The 15,149-nt window shown below is 32.6% G+C and overlaps 1 protein-coding gene across 2 annotated transcripts; it reads left to right on the top strand.

The window, feature by feature from the left end:
* The first annotated feature begins 1,060 nt into the window (after nt 1-1,060).
* LOC123887039 (thioredoxin reductase 2-like) lies at nt 1,061-14,403 on the top strand. 2 transcript variants are annotated; one of them, XR_006801324.1, is made up of 4 exons: nt 1,061-1,927; nt 3,198-3,268; nt 3,388-3,425; nt 14,083-14,279. XR_006801324.1 is itself a non-coding variant. In XM_045936314.1 (3 exons), exons 1-3 carry the CDS (start codon nt 1,144-1,146, stop codon nt 14,224-14,226), a joined length of 966 nt encoding a protein of 321 aa, XP_045792270.1. In that variant the 5' UTR covers nt 1,078-1,143; the 3' UTR covers nt 14,227-14,403. The 2 variants fall into 2 exon arrangements, 1 of the variants encoding a protein (XP_045792270.1); XM_045936314.1 differs by lacking the exon at nt 3,198-3,268 and having other exon boundaries at nt 1,078-1,927; nt 14,083-14,403.
* The last annotated feature ends 746 nt before the right edge of the window (nt 14,404-15,149 follow it).

The raw sequence follows: 15,149 nt of genomic DNA, 5'->3' as shown, positions 1-15,149 counted from the left end.
CGTTGTGGAAAGGAGAGTGTCATACCCTAATTTTGTCCTACCCTCTTTTTACAATTATTTTTTTATTTTTCACTTATTTTTTATTATTATTATTATTATTATTATTATTATTATTATCAAAAATTTTAAAAAAAAAAAAGAGAAAAAACAACAACAACAACACTGTTGTTGCTGCTGCGCCTCCTTCATCCCTTATTTTCAGTTTCTTCTTTTCATGATCTTTTCCCAAAATAAGTTTAGTCTTCCCCATGAATACACTCAAAGCAAAAGTGCAGCCACTCCATTCCCTTTTGATCCCTGCCAAAACCACATTTTGTGCCAAAACAATAGAAAATCCAAACTCCATTTTATCCACTGGACATGAGAGCTCAGCAACACTCTCTATAAATTGAGAGCAGAATTAAGAACAAAGGGAGGCGAGAGAAAGAAAAGAGGAGAGAAAAATAGCAGAAAAAACTCATCTTGTCATCACTTTTCCAAAAAATTCGAAATCCATTAAAACCACCTCCAACCTTCCAATTTCTTCACCCAAATCACTCCAAACACTTCCCTAAGCTTGAACCCGCAATAAAAACGAAGAAAAACCATCAACAAAAGCTTACACAAGGTTCAAAGATAGCCAATAAAAGAGTGAGAGTTAACCCACCGAAACAAAGCACAAAACAAGTACGTTTCTAAACGTTTTTTACTCATGAACATCCACTGAAGCTTTTACAACCCTTGATTTTGTTTAAATCGTACAAATGTGAATTTTAAAGTTTTTTTGGGTTTCAAAGATTCGAACTTTTTTTGAGATACAAACATCTTTTGAAAAATATAAGTTTGTTTTCATGATCTACACGAGATTTCGACCAAAATGGAATTTTATTTTATGATTTTTGGTTAAGAATTGATGAAGTTGTTGTTGTACCGTTTTGCTTTTGTTCATCCATGGCTGCTCTGTTGTGTTTCTTCGTGCAAGCTTAAAGAGGGTGAGGAAGGAGATGATGAGGTGGCAGCGTTCCATTGGCTGCTGAGTCTCCTTCCTGTGAGCCTTCATTAGTTTAAAACGGGTCCGGTTATGGTGCATAAGTCCAAGCTTATGCACCGTCCATAAGCTACAGTAAACTGCTGAATACACCCCCACTTCGTTCATACACCCCCATGTCCTTGCTTCATACACCCCCACTTCGCACACCTCACCCTAACCTAATAGACAAAATCTTTCAGACAAAATATCTCCACTCCAACTCCGCCGTCGCTTCCAACTCCGCCGTCTGTGTTCGTACCAATTCTAAGGTTGATTTCTCATCTCGTCCTTTTAGAGTTTTTACTGATTCAAGAACCGTTGAGGCTGATTCCGTTATTGTCGCTACCGGTGCTGTTGCGAAACGGTTACCGTTTACTGGCTCTGGTGATGGTCCTGATGGTTTCTGGAACCGAGGGATCTCAGCTTGTGCTGTTTGCGATGGTGCTGCTCCGATCTTTAGAAACAAGCCGTTAGCGGTGATCGGAGGTGGTGACTCGGCTATGGAGGAAGCAACGTTCTTAACAGAATATGGTTCAGAAGTTTATATAATTCACCGTAGGGATACGTTTAGGGCTTCGAAGATTATGCAGAGTAAAGTTTTGAGTAATAGTAAGATTATGGTGATATGGAATTCGGCGGTGGTTGAGGCTTATGGAGATGGAGAGAATAAGAAGCTTGGTGGTTTGAAGGTGAAGAATGTGGTGACTGAAGAGGTTTCTGATTTGAAGGTTTCTGGATTGTTTTTTGCAATTGGTCATGAACCTGCTACTAAGTTTTTGGATGGTCAATTAGAACTTGATTCGGATGGATATGTTGTGACGAAGCCTGGGACGACGAAGACTAGTGTTGAGGGAGTTTTTGCTGCTGGGGATGTTCAGGATAAGAAGTATAGACAAGCTATTACTGCTGCTGGCACTGGTAATTCTATTGCATTGGATCATTATATTTGTTCTTACATTATAGATTCATTATTCTTTTTAATAATTGCTTATTTGTGTGTTTTTTGTGATTTTGTTTGTGTTTTACTTATATGTTATATCTGGTGCAATGCTGCAATGCTTATCGTTGATTATCGTTTAAGAGAATTTGTGATTGCCTGTTATTCCATTGAGTGTTAAACCAAGTTTGCAGATGTTATATTGTGATGTGATGAACATGTTTTTTCATGATTATGAGTTCATCTATAATGGAGTATCTATTAATGTATATGACTGGTATTGAAATGTAATGGGGTATCTAGTAAGCAAGACAATGTTTTTGTAAGAAATAGATTAATGTGTTTCCTATTACTAACATATATGTCACATTTTCAAGTACTACTTCTTTCTGTGTTTTTTATATCCTCATATCATAACAGTAATGCTTTGTTGAAACTACATTGTTGTTTTTGTGGAATTGAATGGTTTTTGATTGGAAAGTTAAGACTGAATTAGAATTAAGTGTTTGGTTTGATTGGAAAGTTAAGATTGAATTAGAATTAAGATGCATTGTTTGGGAGCATTACGATTGATTTGAAACATTGTAGTTTTGATGTTAGTGCTCTTGAGAATAAGAATGAATGCTGCATATGTTAGAGTATTTTCCATACATGTTAGTAATTAGTTTTCTAACGAAATTAACATGCTATGTTCTCGGCAACTTTATGTTTTGAATTAACCATTACCACTAAATTGGATTAAGTGTGCCGGTTTCTCTTGTTTTGTTTTCTTCTTTTTAATAAATTGTGACAGTTTAACTCCTAGATGGTATATTTTCATTTGTTCTGCAAGTTTGGTACATCTGTGTTATTGAAACGATCATTTCATCCTTTTAAAATTCATTTAAAACCATTAGGCAAGTATTACATCTATTCTTGTTTTGATTTTGATTTTGAGGGGGAAAATGAATTTAGCTTGTATTGATTCTAATTTGATTTTGAAAATGATTTCAATAGTTTATACACTAAAACCATTTAGCTGGTAGAATGGTTTCAGAGAGTTGTACTCTGAAACCATTTTGCTGGTAGAATGGTTTCAGGTAGTTGATGTTTAATTGTTGCTTCATAAACCATTTTGCTGGTAGAATGGTTTCAAATGATTATGTACCAGTTACATCCTTAGTTTATTCCATTTGGAGGAACTACAAAATTAACATCAGTTCATTTATCTTATCAATCAATTATGATTATCTTTTTTTGTAAAACTTATAGATTGTTGGAGATAATATGCAAGGTGCTAGATTGCCTCTTGAAACCTACAAACATCAAAGAGAAAATATCAAGTATGTTAACTTCATTTTGTCATGGACAATGCTTCTTAATAATGCACTTCTTCTTAAAGTATGATTTATTTTTGACAGTTTTGCGCAAAGGGATTGATATAGGTTGTTTTTACTTGTAGGTTTGATGCTACTTGCATCTCTTGGAAGCGAATGCGAGGAATGTTGAGGCAAAATCCATTTTAGTGTTTTAATGACAACAAACCTTATGGAATAAATGTTAAGTTTTATGAATGGTGATCTACTGATGTTTGCACTTGAGTTTTTGTTGAAAGATAGGTAATGACAAAAGTGGACAATCTAGAAGCCACTCACATCAACAAGTGCATTTTATATACTCAAGCAATGAAAGAATCAGAGTAGCATCAGATGATCACAACAATAGCATCACAAGCTTCATGAAGATTTTTAAAGGATGTTGTTTGAATCATAAGAAGTTTCATTTGAAGATTCAAACAAGAAAGCAAGTTTCATGGTAAAATAGTCTTCCTCATCACCACAAGGTTCACAATGAGCTTAAAGATTCAAGGAAGAATATGAAGATCATAGTTGATGGAAATACTTGCATCACAAGCTACACAAGAACATATTTGATGTTATCATGTCAAAACTCACATTGAGTTTTGTTACATGCTTTGAGGATTTACTACTACAATTAACATCAATGGAAATGATGCATATGTTGAAGATCTTCAAAACCTACTCAAAGTTTCATCTTAGCTTCTCAAGACAAGAATGATCTAAGAATGATTTTCCATGAATTTACAAAGGAGCTTATGCACCACAAGGCATAAAAGTTTTAATCATTGTCTAAGCTAGAAAATGATAATCCTCATGATGAGTACTCCCACGCCTCCACTAAAAGCATCTCAAAGTACTCAATGAACAAGTAACAATGTGTGCAAAACATCAAGAGGAATTGTGGAAAGTTTTGCAGCAACATGAAGATCCCTCCTTAAGAAAATCTTGAGATACTGTTTTAAGAATGATCTGAGAACATTCTTAACAGACAGACTGCACTTTTGAATATAAGCACATTTTGGATTAAGTGCTTTCTGATTTTATAAGTCAACTTTGGACAAAACAAATAAGCACTTTACAAAGGAAATATGGATCAAATCTCTACAGAAGATAATATCTTTTTGGATCAACACTTTTGATGGAAAATGAGCATATACCTTTCCTAGTCATAATTCATGCAATGAATTATATCTTTTATGATCTTTTATGGTATTGATCATCCAATGAAAATACCTGATCATATATCATAGGCCAATCAGATTGCAACAACACATTATGAACTATGAGTTGTGATGTACTTGCAAAATGACTATGTTGGAACATTCTTCAATGGTGTTGTCATACAAGTACATTTTTGTCTCACATGCCTTTGTACTAATCCAGCTGGTTTATTCCCAAGCTAAGGCTATCTCTGAGTTGTCCTTGAGCCTACTGAACAGCTGCATATCACAAAGGAAATAGAGATGAAGCTTCATCACACTTGCTGGTGCAGTCAAGACTGTTTCAAGACTGATGCAAGACTGATCCTGCACACAGTTTTTCAAAACCATTTCCAACTGTCATAAGTCCTTTTCTGAGCATCCAAACGGCTATATCTGATACATGACAGTGGAAGGAAGTAAGAAACAACTCATATGTACTTGGTAACAGCTCACACACATTTGGATCTTATGGATCAAAGCCAAATGGAAATCAAGACTGGTTCAAGACTGATTCAAGAACGTTCCTGCACACAGTTTTGCAAAACCATCTCCAACTGTCATGAGTCCTTTTACTGAGGTTCCAAACGGCTATATCTGACCTCTGACATTGGAAGGATGCAGGAAACAACTCATTTGTACTTGCTTACAGCTCACACATATTTGGCTCTTGTGGATCAAAGCAAAATGAAGTTCAAGACTGTTCCAAGACTGAACAGAGAACCTGTCAAATATGCAGAAGTTGTCTGCTGCTTGTGGAGCACTGAGTAACAGCTCTTTTTTGCCCTCTAACTGATATACTTGAAGGCCAAGCTTCAACCTCAAGCAAGCATCTATAAAAGGCAAGCAAATCCAAGAGAAAGAGCAAGAGTTCAAGCTACAAAATCATCAATTACTTGTTTTTTTCTACAAGTCCTAAAGCTCTTCTTTCATCACTCAAACTCAGGCACTTCATTCACATCATACTTCTGAGTTTGAGTGTTTCTATTTGCTTCTCAAACAACCTTTGAGTTTCTACAAGCAAATTTCTTAAGAGACCACTTTTCAACATAACTCACTTTTAAGTGGTTATATCTTTGTCTCTCAATTTTACCACTCACACTCCAGCTCTCTATCAACCTATTGGATCACAATATTACTGAGTGTATTGAGTGTATTTTGTATAAGCTTCTCAAACTAGTTTTGAGTTTTTATATAAGCTTAGATCCAGAACAACTTCCCTTTGTAAAAAGAAGATTGGCTCAAGTCAATACGTAACTATTGATTGAGTGACACCTCTGTAAGGCTGAGGTAGATCAAGCTTGTAGGGATTGGAGGTTTCTGATCGTGGTTTAGATCAAAGAAGATTTGTATTTGAGATCGGTAGTATCTCGAGATCATAGTGGAAAACTCACAGGCGTGGGGACTGGACTAGCCCAGGATTTGGGTGAACCAGTATAATTTTTGTGTGTGAATCTCTCTTACCTTTAACTATTTATTTACTGCAAACACACATCACACAAACCACTTAATCTATATTCACTTTGAATTCTCACGCAGCAGAGAACATTCTCAGAACAAGCTCACGCAGCAGAGAACATTCTCAGAACAAGCTGTTTTATATTCCACTAACATTTATCCAAGTATACACTTGAGATTAATTTTGTAGAGTGCAGGATTAATTTTAAAAGGGTCACAATTCAAACCCCCCCCTTTCTTGTGACTATTTCTTCCACTTCAATTGGTATCAGAGCTCTGGCTCTAAGGTTTGAGCACTTAACAGTGTTAGAGAAAAAGATTCAGGAAGAAGTGATGTCAAAACCTACAAATCAAAGTGCATGCCGTAAGTGCAAAAAGAAGGGACATTCCAAAACGAAATGTTCTCAAAACAAGAAAATGCAAAGAGAGTTCACTTCCAAGAAGAAATTCATGATGACAACAAAAGGTGACTTTGATGATTCAAAAATAGAAGAAAAAGGCAACACATGCTTAATGGTAAATAATGAGGTAACAGATTCTAAACCTTGTTCTTTATGTATTAAAAGGGAAGTTGAATTTAATAGTCTTATAAATAACTCAAACTCTCTATCTCAAAAGTGTACTTTACTACAAAATCAACTATTTGAGATGAAGAAAGAAAATGAGAAATTACAAATCTTGAATGATAAATATTTCAAAATTATTCAAGAATTGCAATACTCTCATCTTAATATGTTTGAGCAACAAAAGATTCTCCATGATAAACAAACCACTAATCATCTTTTAGAATGTTCTAAAGTTCATGAAAATGATGTTGTTTTAAAAGAAAATATTTCAGATTTGGAAAAAGACATAACTAGCTCTGTAAAATCTACAAAGAATTTTCAAAACATTAAGGAATCACAAGTTATAATCTTTGACAAAACTAGTTTAGGTTGTAGAACTTTTCAAAAACATAAGTCATTTGAGGATTGTTTTGTTCCTCATAATGATCAAAGAATACAAAGATACAAATGCTCATATTGTTCCAAATATGGTCATATTGAATCCTTTTGCTTTAAGAAAATTCAAAAGAAAAGAACATTCTCATCAGAAACAAGAACAGTCTCAGAATGTTCTGAAAATGCATTCTTATTCCAAATCTTCCTATAAGAGATCAACTTATTATCATAAGAAGAAATCTTATAAGAGGAACAACACTAACCTCCAAGGACCCAAATCACTATGGGTACCAAAATCATTATTAACTTGTGTTGCAGGAATGTCTTTAAGCAATCAAGAAAAAGCTTTAAGGCTTGGAAAATTGATGCTCAAGGAATATGACTTTAGAAAGACAATATTTCCTCACATTTAAAAAGGGAGGAATGGTGAATCTACAACCGTTGCAATCATCGACAAAAATCAAACCAAAGGTACATGTATCATTAAGTAAAATGATTTTGCATAAATTAAGGATGATTGATATGTTAAAGGTCTAACACATAACTTCATTAAATTTTGGGAAAATTGGAATTAAAGTTATTTCATCCTCATCCTCATGATTATGATACTTAGATGATTTTTAAATCAAATCATGTTTTAATGTCCTTGAAAAAATAATATTTTGGACATAAAATGGCCTATCAAGTAAGTATGAAAACTATTGCATTTTTGCCCAAATTTTATCTAGTAAGATATTTTTACTGATTTTGAAAAGGATAAATTTTGTGAAACTTGTATGTATTGTGTCAAGAGCAGTCTTCATTTCAAAAATATAATTTCAACCAAAAACATCTTGAATTACTACTTACTAGTTTGTTTTTGTCAAAACTACAAGTATTATGACTTTTTAATACTTGATGATTTATTCAAAGATACATATGAAATTTATTCTTAAAACATGAGAATGATTTCTTTAAATACTTTTATGTTCTTTGAAAAATGGTTTAAACTTTAAGATCTCAAAAATCATCTCTTAGTAGTAGTGATCATGGGGAGATTATGAAAAACTATATATCAAAACATTCTTTGAAGAAAATGATATTTCACTTGATTTTCTTGGTTTAGAATTTCAGCAAAAACAGAATTGTTATAAAGAAAAATTCATTAGATGAAATATTTTTAATCAAGTGTTGAAAAATATTTTTGAAAGAAACCATAGACATTGCATATGTTTTTGCATCATGTTTTGAGTAAAATTTCATCCCATGTGAAAATATAAAAATTTAATCATATCATGCATTTATAATTTTGATGTCATTACTATACTTGACATAGTAAAGAAAACATTGAGAAAATTGTTTTAAAATATAAAAAGCATATTTTGTTTACTCTCTACATTAAAGATTATAAAATATGCAATCTCAAAACTCATATTTTAAAAAGCATGCATATTATTTTTGATAATAAGAGAAACATTGATAATAGTGTTGATGATGAATGACAACAAAATATAAAGAACATTCATTACATGAGATAATTGATGTTGAAGCCAAACCTGGAAACAAAAGCTTTTTCAAAACATTTGTTGAAGCTGAATTTTTCAAGGAGTACAATCTGAGAACGTTCTTGCTGTTATGATAACAACTTCCAAAGGCAAATGATCTTTCACTAAGGGTACTGGATTTTAGTCTAAGTCTATTCCCTTTGTGGACCTTGATGCATGCATCGCTGCATTTTGACTCAAGTATATTGGTGTTGATCTCACTCCTTCACAAAGTTACTACAAGAGTTCTTGGAAATTTTCAACCATACCTCATCCTTTCGACAACTCTTTGTTTTTCCCATATGAGAATCACTATCAAAGATATTTTGATTCAATTTTTAGCTCTGAATTCCTAAACAAAAATTGCTCAAAATACCAATCCCAAAAACCCCGAAATATTTGTTCTCGTATTCTCTACTTCCGCTGCACCAGTTTGAGATGAAGAAAACATCAGGTCTAAACATTCTAAAATGGGAAGAGAGGACCTTGAAAAATAGAGGAACTTGGATGAGTTACTTTATACTATGTTGAATCCAGTAGATTAATCTGAGAACGTTCTTCCTGCCAAGGCAACAAGTGAAAAGGCAAAGAAGTTCTACTTGAAGATAACCAATTGCAGCTCTATTTTTTAATCTTGACACCTCATTATTCAAGCATTGACATTGGATAAAACTTTTCTACTCAACCGTCAACCAAGTGTTTTATATTTCCAATGACGAGCATGTGGTGAAATTTCAAACAATTAAAGATGCTCTCATCATTGAATCTCAAGTGACGAAATCCATTATATAAGGTACACAAAATTCTAGATCTTATAACATTTGCATTATATTAAGCTTGAATACATTTATGCAATGTTATTATGTGATTGATTTGATGATCTTGAAATCTAGAATTTAGTGTGAAATTTTCTCTATGCAAATATATGACTTTAAAAGCTTAAAATGCATATCATTGTTTGTTAATGACTAATATGTGCAGATGCTTAATTCATATCTTTAATCCACTCTTTGTTCTTACACTTTTTCATGATTTTTGTTCATATAATGTAAAATCATCTCTTTCAAAATATCATGCTAAGTGTTAAATGAATGAACATTGTTGCTATGCAAAATCATCTTTCTACACCTTTGTAAGGAATACATTTTCAAAAATGCTATACTCATATTGCTATCAAAGTTTTTGTTAAGGGTTATTTTATCAAGTTAGATTTTCTCCATATGTCTTAGTCACATTTTTTCAATGATCAATTTTATTTTGACATACCAAAAGACAATTTTATTTTAAATTAACACTTGTCTTAATTTATGATCTCGTGATAAATATTTTAAAAGTTCATAATCACATTGTTGATAAATATTTTTAAAATACAAGTCATGTTATGTGCTTAATGAAAAATTATCCTTAATGATCAATGAATAATTTTTGGAGTTAGTCTCTTAATTATCCTTCATGATAGACCAAAACTTTTAGAACAAGAAAAATGACATAAAACTCATAATTTTGATAAACAATTATATGTCATATTTGTTCTTACATAAGTCCGGCTTATAGTATATTTTTTTTATGAAAACACATTTTTTTTCTATAAGTCTTTTATATGTGCACCGCTCTTAATATAAAACTTTGGATGAATCCAATTTTGTTGCACATCTTGATTAGCCTATAGTTTGCTTAATTGATGATTAAGTAGAACTTTTTGAACATGGCTTCTCAAAAATTGAGATTTTGTTATGACTTATGTAAAAGATCCTCCTTCAAAGGTTTTAAATGAATATCCATTTTTTGTTGGATTTATTATTTGAAGGATTTTAACAAGAGAACATATGATTGGTCTTCGTGAGAATAATTTGTGTGTCTACTCTCCATAAAATTAGAATTTGGTCTAAGAATAATAGTTCTTGCACATTATGTTCATAAACTCATATTTGACTTTTTTCTAAACTTATGTGTTTTGATCATATGTTTTAACATAAAATCCTCTTGAATTTTTTTCTATAAAAAGGAAACATCTTCATCATAGAAATATTTGGAAAAGAGAGAAATCTATTTTTGACATGTTGTCAATTTACTCTGATTTCAAAGTTTTTTCGTTTGCGCCATTTTCTCTCTAATTTCAAAGTTTTTGGACAATTTTAAACTATATTTTATTGTTAAAATGACCACAACATATTCTTGTCCATCATTTTTTTTTGGAATGATCATGTTTTAAAAGAAAAAAAGTTACCTCTACCCAAATTATTTTGAAACTTTTAGAGAATATTCATCTCATAAGATTTAGGGGGAGTTTTTCTAAATTTTGAGAAATTTTGTTTCTTTAGAACTTGCAATATCTTTGAGGTCAAAATCCTTTTTTAAATTGAGAATGTATAACATTATCTTTTAAAATCAAATATTTTTTTTGACAGATTTTAAAAATATGTTTACATGTGATTTAACCATTATTCATGTTGTGATTGCAATATTTGATTACAATGATTATTGATGATCATACATGCTATGTGCTTTAATGTTTAAATGCAAACTTGATAAGTTTGATATATGAATGAACTTCTCAACTTCATGATCTATGTATGCAATGTTTCTTAATTTGAATCCTATCATTGCACTTCATATTTAAAATTACCCCCAATACTTTTTGATAGATGACAAAAGGGGGAGAGATATATATGATGGGAGAGAAATGTTAGATGAAACTAATTAATGAAGAATGTTATGAATTAACCTCTTGCATGTATTTAGGGGGAGTTTAATTAAAATGATAAGAATTAAACCCTTGCATGTGTTTAGGGGGAGCTTAATTGCATATCTACGAACATTCTTGCATTTGTTATTATTTCCATCCATAAAACATAAGATTTATTCAAAAGGTTTGTCATCATCAAAAAGGGGGAGATTGTTGAGGCAAAATCCATTTTAGTGTTTTAATGACAACAAACCTTATGGAATAAATGTTAAGTTTTATGAATGGTGATCTACTGATGTTTGCACTTGAGTTTTTGTTGAAAGATAGGTAATGACAAAAGTGGACAATCTAGAAGCCACTCACATCAACAAGTGCATTTTATATACTCAAGCAATGAAAGAATCAGAGTAGCATCAGATGATCACAACAATAGCATCACAAGCTTCATGAAGATTTTTAAAGGATGTTGTTTGAATCATAAGAAGTTTCATTTGAAGATTCAAACAAGAAAGCAAGTTTCATGGTAAAATAGTCTTCCTCATCACCACAAGGTTCACAATGAGCTTAAAGATTCAAGGAAGAATATGAAGATCATAGTTGATGGAAATACTTGCATCACAAGCTACACAAGAACATATTTGATGTTATCATGTCAAAACTCACATTGAGTTTTGTTACATGCTTTGAGGATTTACTACTACAATTAACATCAATGGAAATGATGCATATGTTGAAGATCTTCAAAACCTACTCAAAGTTTCATCTTAGCTTCTCAAGACAAGAATGATCTAAGAATGATTTTCCATGAATTTACAAAGGAGCTTATGCACCACAAGGCATAAAAGTTTTAATCATTGTCTAAGCTAGAAAATGATAATCCTCATGATGAGTACTCCCACGCCTCCACTAAAAGCATCTCAAAGTACTCAATGAACAAGTAACAATGTGTGCAAAACATCAAGAGGAATTGTGGAAAGTTTTGCAGCAACATGAAGATCCCTCCTTAAGAAAATCTTGAGATACTGTTTTAAGAATGATCTGAGAACATTCTTAACAGACAGACTGCACTTTTGAATATAAGCACATTTTGGATTAAGTGCTTTCTGATTTTATAAGTCAACTTTGGACAAAACAAATAAGCACTTTACAAAGGAAATATGGATCAAATCTCTACAGAAGATAATATCTTTTTGGATCAACACTTTTGATGGAAAATGAGCATATACCTTTCCTAGTCATAATTCATGCAATGAATTATATCTTTTATGATCTTTTATGGTATTGATCATCCAATGAAAATACCTGATCATATATCATAGGCCAATCAGATTGCAACAACACATTATGAACTATGAGTTGTGATGTACTTGCAAAATGACTATGTTGGAACATTCTTCAATGGTGTTGTCATACAAGTACATTTTTGTCTCACATGCCTTTGTACTAATCCAGCTGGTTTATTCCCAAGCTAAGGCTATCTCTGAGTTGTCCTTGAGCCTACTGAACAGCTGCATATCACAAAGGAAATAGAGATGAAGCTTCATCACACTTGCTGGTGCAGTCAAGACTGTTTCAAGACTGATGCAAGACTGATCCTGCACACAGTTTTTCAAAACCATTTCCAACTGTCATAAGTCCTTTTCTGAGCATCCAAACGGCTATATCTGATACATGACAGTGGAAGGAAGTAAGAAACAACTCATATGTACTTGGTAACAGCTCACACACATTTGGATCTTATGGATCAAAGCCAAATGGAAATCAAGACTGGTTCAAGACTGATTCAAGAACGTTCCTGCACACAGTTTTGCAAAACCATCTCCAACTGTCATGAGTCCTTTTACTGAGGTTCCAAACGGCTATATCTGACCTCTGACATTGGAAGGATGCAGGAAACAACTCATTTGTACTTGCTTACAGCTCACACATATTTGGCTCTTGTGGATCAAAGCAAAATGAAGTTCAAGACTGTTCCAAGACTGAACAGAGAACCTGTCAAATATGCAGAAGTTGTCTGCTGCTTGTGGAGCACTGAGTAACAGCTCTTTTTTGCCCTCTAACTGATATACTTGAAGGCCAAGCTTCAACCTCAAGCAAGCATCTATAAAAGGCAAGCAAATCCAAGAGAAAGAGCAAGAGTTCAAGCTACAAAATCATCAATTACTTGTTTTTTTCTACAAGTCCTAAAGCTCTTCTTTCATCACTCAAACTCAGGCACTTCATTCACATCATACTTCTGAGTTTGAGTGTTTCTATTTGCTTCTCAAACAACCTTTGAGTTTCTACAAGCAAATTTCTTAAGAGACCACTTTTCAACATAACTCACTTTTAAGTGGTTATATCTTTGTCTCTCAATTTTACCACTCACACTCCAGCTCTCTATCAACCTATTGGATCACAATATTACTGAGTGTATTGAGTGTATTTTGTATAAGCTTCTCAAACTAGTTTTGAGTTTTTATATAAGCTTAGATCCAGAACAACTTCCCTTTGTAAAAAGAAGATTGGCTCAAGTCAATACGTAACTATTGATTGAGTGACACCTCTGTAAGGCTGAGGTAGATCAAGCTTGTAGGGATTGGAGGTTTCTGATCGTGGTTTAGATCAAAGAAGATTTGTATTTGAGATCGGTAGTATCTCGAGATCATAGTGGAAAACTCACAGGCGTGGGGACTGGACTAGCCCAGGATTTGGGTGAACCAGTATAATTTTTGTGTGTGAATCTCTCTTACCTTTAACTATTTATTTACTGCAAACACACATCACACAAACCACTTAATCTATATTCACTTTGAATTCTCACGCAGCAGAGAACATTCTCAGAACAAGCTCACGCAGCAGAGAACATTCTCAGAACAAGCTGTTTTATATTCCACTAACATTTATCCAAGTATACACTTGAGATTAATTTTGTAGAGTGCAGGATTAATTTTAAAAGGGTCACAATTCAAACCCCCCCCTTTCTTGTGACTATTTCTTCCACTTCAAGGAAACTATGTTAAAACAATTGATGTTGTTGGAGTTTGGCAAGAGAACAATGTTGTTGAAACTGAAAAGACCATTGAAGCTCTTAAAAGAGTTGCATAGTAAATTTAGAAAAGTTCTCAGAATTGATGTTATTCTTGTTGTATAAATTGTTGTAGACCTTTGGATGTATTTATATATTTTAAGTTATTTTATGTGTCATCTTGGGTAGAAATTGTAATATCACCACATACATATTGTAAAGAATTTAGACCTATATTTGTGTACTATCGATTAATGCAATTAGATTTCTAATGATTTTGCAATATCATTTTTCTGGTTTCAATATCCTTCCCATAGTTTCTACTAGTTATGCAATTCTTCTAGTCCATTATTATTATTATATTTAGCCATTTGTTACTTTCCTCTTGCACTTTTAACAAGACTGATGGAAGACTATAATGAAAGTTTCAACTAATGGAAGTTCCTGAACCTTTTATCAAAAGTGTATATGTAACTGAAACCATTTAACATGACTAATGGTTTCAGTGTATAACGTACTGAAACCATTTATCAAGCATAATGGTTTCAGTGTAAAACTTACTGAAACCATTTAACAAGAGTAATGGTTTCAGTGTACAAATCCATCATGGGTTAATAATATACAAAATCAAGGTTATAATATTGAAAATCATAATTACGAAATTCCCCTATATCTTTCCTCTCATCTCTCAAAGTCACTCCCGTTTTTTTCATCTTAAGTCTTAACTATAAAAAAGCCTAAATCTTTTTACCTTTCACAACAAAAGATAATTCAAAAAGAACTAGACAAGTAAAAGAAACATGACACTAATTCTCGCAATTCTTGACTTGAAAAATTATACACTGTTTAGTCCATATCAATAGTAGTAGTTACTAGTATATTTATAATCCATTGACTAATGTTATACACTGAAACCATTAGTCTTGTTAAATGGTTTCAATCTGTTATACCCTGAAACCATTAGTCTTGTTAAATGGTTTCAGTGTTGTGAACCCATTAATATTGACTATGTGGGTAAAATAGATTTTTCAAATCCTTAATATTGGCAT

The sequence above is a fragment of the Trifolium pratense genome, linkage group LG5, assembly GCF_020283565.1.
Source record: "Trifolium pratense cultivar HEN17-A07 linkage group LG5, ARS_RC_1.1, whole genome shotgun sequence".
Taxonomy (NCBI): Eukaryota; Viridiplantae; Streptophyta; class Magnoliopsida; order Fabales; family Fabaceae; genus Trifolium; species Trifolium pratense.
The sequence above is the reverse complement of the archived record's forward strand: the minus strand, read 5'-3'. Positions and strand labels throughout refer to the sequence as shown.